The 4,021-nt window shown below is 41.5% G+C and overlaps 1 protein-coding gene across 1 annotated transcript in view; it reads left to right on the top strand.

The window, feature by feature from the left end:
• LOC119427012 (C-myc promoter-binding protein) overlaps window positions 1-1,483 on the top strand; it is a 167,259-nt gene extending 165,776 nt beyond the window's left edge. Inside the window, exon 35 of the mRNA XM_037694588.1 lies at window positions 1,302-1,483. Coding sequence (XP_037550516.1) covers window positions 1,302-1,438 — 137 coding nt within the window. The 3' untranslated portion in view covers window positions 1,439-1,483. The remainder of the gene's footprint in view (window positions 1-1,301) is intronic.
• Window positions 1,484-4,021: the final 2,538 nt, after the last annotated feature.

Genomic DNA, 4,021 nt, shown 5'->3' with positions numbered 1-4,021 from the left:
AATAAACTTTTAATGAACTTTAGTTCACCATTAACTCTCTGATGAACCAGATTCTACAAAAACATCTACATTTAAAATTTTATAGGTTTTCTTCATCATTTGATGTATTTGCTCTCATTGTGTCTACTTTTATTGTTCAATTTAGATATGTTTTTTTTTCTTGTTCAGATTTTTTATTTTTTTTTAGCTTTGCTTTAAAGTTCTTGTTTTGTGATTTGTTCATCTGTGGGTTAGAATAAAGTTGAACTAAAGGCCGTAGCTTTTCTTTAAACATATTTGAGGGAAATATTCCTGAGAGATCCAATAATTGTGTCTTTTTATGATTTTTCAGTTGAGTTAACGTTAACAAATTATTTAATAAAGTCATTAAATTGAAAACAGGATTTCATGATAAAAAGGCACCATTTATTTATTTTTAATCTTCACTGATAAAAGGAATACTTTTTTTTTAAATACATAAAATGTTTTAAAAATCGTTTCCACCATCCGTCCCAGACCCGTCCTGGTCCTGGTCTGTCGGGGTCGGCAGCACGGAAGATCTTCCGCGGTGACCAGCGGAGCTCGGAGCCAGGGAGATGACACCCTGCCCGGCTCCGGTGGGGAGGACCGAGGAGACCGGCGTAGCTCCATCTAGCTCACTCTGAATTTTGTCGTCGGCCACCTAGCACAAAAAAACACCTGCACGTCAGCATTAGACCACAGTGTTGTCATTATTGTTTTTAAAATCTTTAAAATAGGTCCAGCCGCTGCTCCAGGTTCAGAGAAATTACAAATGGCGGATCGGTGTAAGAAGTTTCTCAAACAGCCAGTGACTCCGCCCCCTGACCAATCAGTGACCGACAGTGTTCTGACATCACATTTTGGTACCTGTTCGGCCCGGCTGGTACCACAGAGTAAAGGGTTCTGAAAAAAGGGACTGGTTCTACGTACCGTTACTAATGGAAAAGCCTTGGAACCATGCTGAGTTGAGTCGAGCTGGACCGTTACTAATGGAAAAGGGGCAGAGGACCCACCCTCCAATAGGGACGTGTATTGAGCAGCTATGTAAGCGCCCGGGTGTGACGAGGCTAAATGTTTTGGCTGCATAAAGTTTGTTAACCTGTCCCCCACCAAAAAAAACAACAAATCCACAAATTAGCCGCAGCGTTGTATAAGCCGCGGTGTTCAACGCGTGTGAAAAAAGTAGCGGCTTATTGCCCGGAAATTATGGTACATGTGATACTGAATTTTTTAGATTGGGAAGAAAAACATGTAAAATTCAAATCAAACAAACGCAGTGAGATGTCGTTCTTGTCTTTCAGACGTCTTTGATCGAGAGTACAAGTTGGCGTACGACCGCCTGTCGCCGCACCTGGTGAAGCTGACCCGCAACTGTGACCGTCCTCCGAGCGCGGGCGTCATGGAGTGTCGCCGGACGTTTGGAGAGCCTTACCTGTAAAAACACTCACCTTGATTTCCCTTGAACCCATCTCAGGAAACTTGCTGAACGAGTGCGGCCGTGCTCCACGGGCAGGTTGGAGGAATCTGTCTGAGCTCACAGCCGACGGTCGCTTTAATGTAGCCGAACATTTCACAGACTTCATCTCATGAACATCCAGCTAAGTTTTGTGGAAACCCTGTGAAAATGATATAAACTGTAATTGCAAAGCATTGGAGGGTTTTTTAATGCAGCATTTATATTGTAATGAGACGAACATTAGCAATATTTTAACCTGAACTCTATTTATACAAAGTCAGCTTTATTTATCGCTTCGTCTTTTTCTTACATTTTTATTGTGTCCAAGTCAGAACTCACCACTCAAACCACCAAGATGTGGATAATCTGATAGTCCTCTGAGTTTCATCATTTTATCAAAGAACAGAAGAGTCAACAAACATCCAACTAGTTTTATAACAATTTAATGCCAAATTACAGGCTCAAGCTTCTCACATGTGAGAACTCAGTGTTTTTACTGCATCAGTGGTGATACATGTTGTTTTTAAGCTGCTTCCAGTACATAAAGTAAAATATTCTTTTAGCCTCTCTGCATCAAATTAACTAATAGAAAGTTTGCTAAATGCACACAAAAACAGGAAAAGTGTCACTTTCTCTTAATTCTTTGAGCTGATGACAGTTTTAGAATAATTAGGCTTTTATTAAAGTAAAGGCTGTGACACAGTAAATTTAGCAGAAAATATTGAGAAAAGTCAGTTCATTTGGTGTCATTTGTTCCTGAACGTGCAGTGAAGGCTGCTAATCGCCTTCAGATGAGGTTTGTCTGCGACTGCGTGGGCAAAGCACAGACAGTGTCATTTTTAGTTTCTTCAAATAATTTTTTTACTAGCTATATGAACAAAACTTTTTTTTATTGTACTGTTCACAAAGCAGACATCAGTGTTACTGTGAGGGAGGTGCTGAACTCCGTCTAAGGGTTGGGGTTTCTCAACGTGAGTAGCAGAGGATTGCACTCTCGTGGCTTGAATTTAGAGCACATTCAAAAAAAAAGTCACGTGTTGTCATGGACGTCTCAAACCCTTCTCCGTTTTTTTCCTCGCTTCTAGAGAGCTAGAGTCAGAGACACCAGAAGCCCCAGCTCTGAATGTTCAGCTTTGACAAACAAGCTGATGACGAACATGAATCATAAAGGTGGGGGCAGCTACCCAGGTGGGTACGACGTGGGCAGAGGTGTGCAACAGTGTGTCTAGTGTGGTCTAAAATACACAATGGTAAGTTGTGATTTTCAATAACGGGTCACACAAAATGCAGCTGCACTGTCCACCAGTTTCAAACACTCAAAATTTAGTGAGAAACTGTTAAAATATAAAATATATACAGTATGTTGTTTTTCTTCTTCTTTCGGCTGCTCCCTTCTTCAGGGGTCACCACAGTGAACTAACTTGAACCAAGACTTGATGATTGTTTTTACGCTGGATGTCCTTCCTGATGCAACCACAGACACCGAGCTACCACAGCCCCTCTGTGTGGAGCAGAGAGCTGTCGTCTAGGGCACCTGGGGGAGCAGACGGTGAGGGTTAAGGGCCTTGCTCAAGGGCTCAGAGTGGGGCAAGTGAGGGTGGAGGCAGATGTGGGTGTTTCACCTTTCCCACCCACATTTTGATGTTGTCGGTCCGGGGAGTTGAACCATTGACCTTCCAATCACAGGCCTCTCTTCTCCATCCTCTGCACCACCACTCCCCCCTGTTTCAGCAACAAGATAATGGAGACTAAAAGACCCAGCTTTTTGATTTTTTTAACAACTTATTATAAAAAAATATCAGAACATCCCAGGGATTAGACCATGCCCGGCAGCAGAATCTAGTCTGTTTAGTATATTTAGAGGTCAGCGTGGCTTAACGTTAAATTTCTGCTTCCTTCCAATGAGGACAGCCGAAAAGACCTCTTGTACTTTTCAGCAACAAAAATGTGCTTATTTTCTCCCAGTTGTGAGTCAGCACCTAGTCTCAGCCCAGTGAGATACTGGTTTAGGTTTCTGTCCCCCTCAAGGCACAAACACGACTTGACTGAGTGATTCTTTCCACCACTGGTTTGAATGTCTCCATGAATGTTTCTAAAAGTTGTGAATACCACGACTCGTGTCATTTTGTGTGATTCATTGATCTTGTTTTTGTTAATGATTGTACAAAACACACCAGGAACCTGGAACAACAAACCCTGTTTACTTACACCAACAAAACCACCTTCCAATAAGATTTGTTGGGGATTAATGGACAAATTAAAGCTGAACGTGAGGAAACATAAAACATTTTCTACAAATATAGTCATTTGGGATACAAACTGGAGATTTGTGACGTGTTTGCTTCATGTTCAGCCTTCATGAGATGAACTGGATCCCAGCTTTCATTACAGTCGAACTCAACTGGGAAAAGATGCCGATTTTATAAAATAATTTGACATCAGAGGATCAGGAGCAAAATGTTTTTCACATCTAACCAGAGGTTAGTGGGAAACAGTGCACCTCGAGATACGACACAGTTTAACAAGACTTAAAGTAAATCAAGAGAAAACTGCATTTTCTATTAA

This window comes from Nematolebias whitei, chromosome 2 (assembly GCF_014905685.2).
Source record: "Nematolebias whitei isolate Nwh7 chromosome 2, NemWhi1, whole genome shotgun sequence".
Taxonomy (NCBI): domain Eukaryota; kingdom Metazoa; phylum Chordata; class Actinopteri; order Cyprinodontiformes; family Rivulidae; genus Nematolebias; species Nematolebias whitei.
The sequence above is the reverse complement of the archived record's forward strand: the minus strand, read 5'-3'. Positions and strand labels throughout refer to the sequence as shown.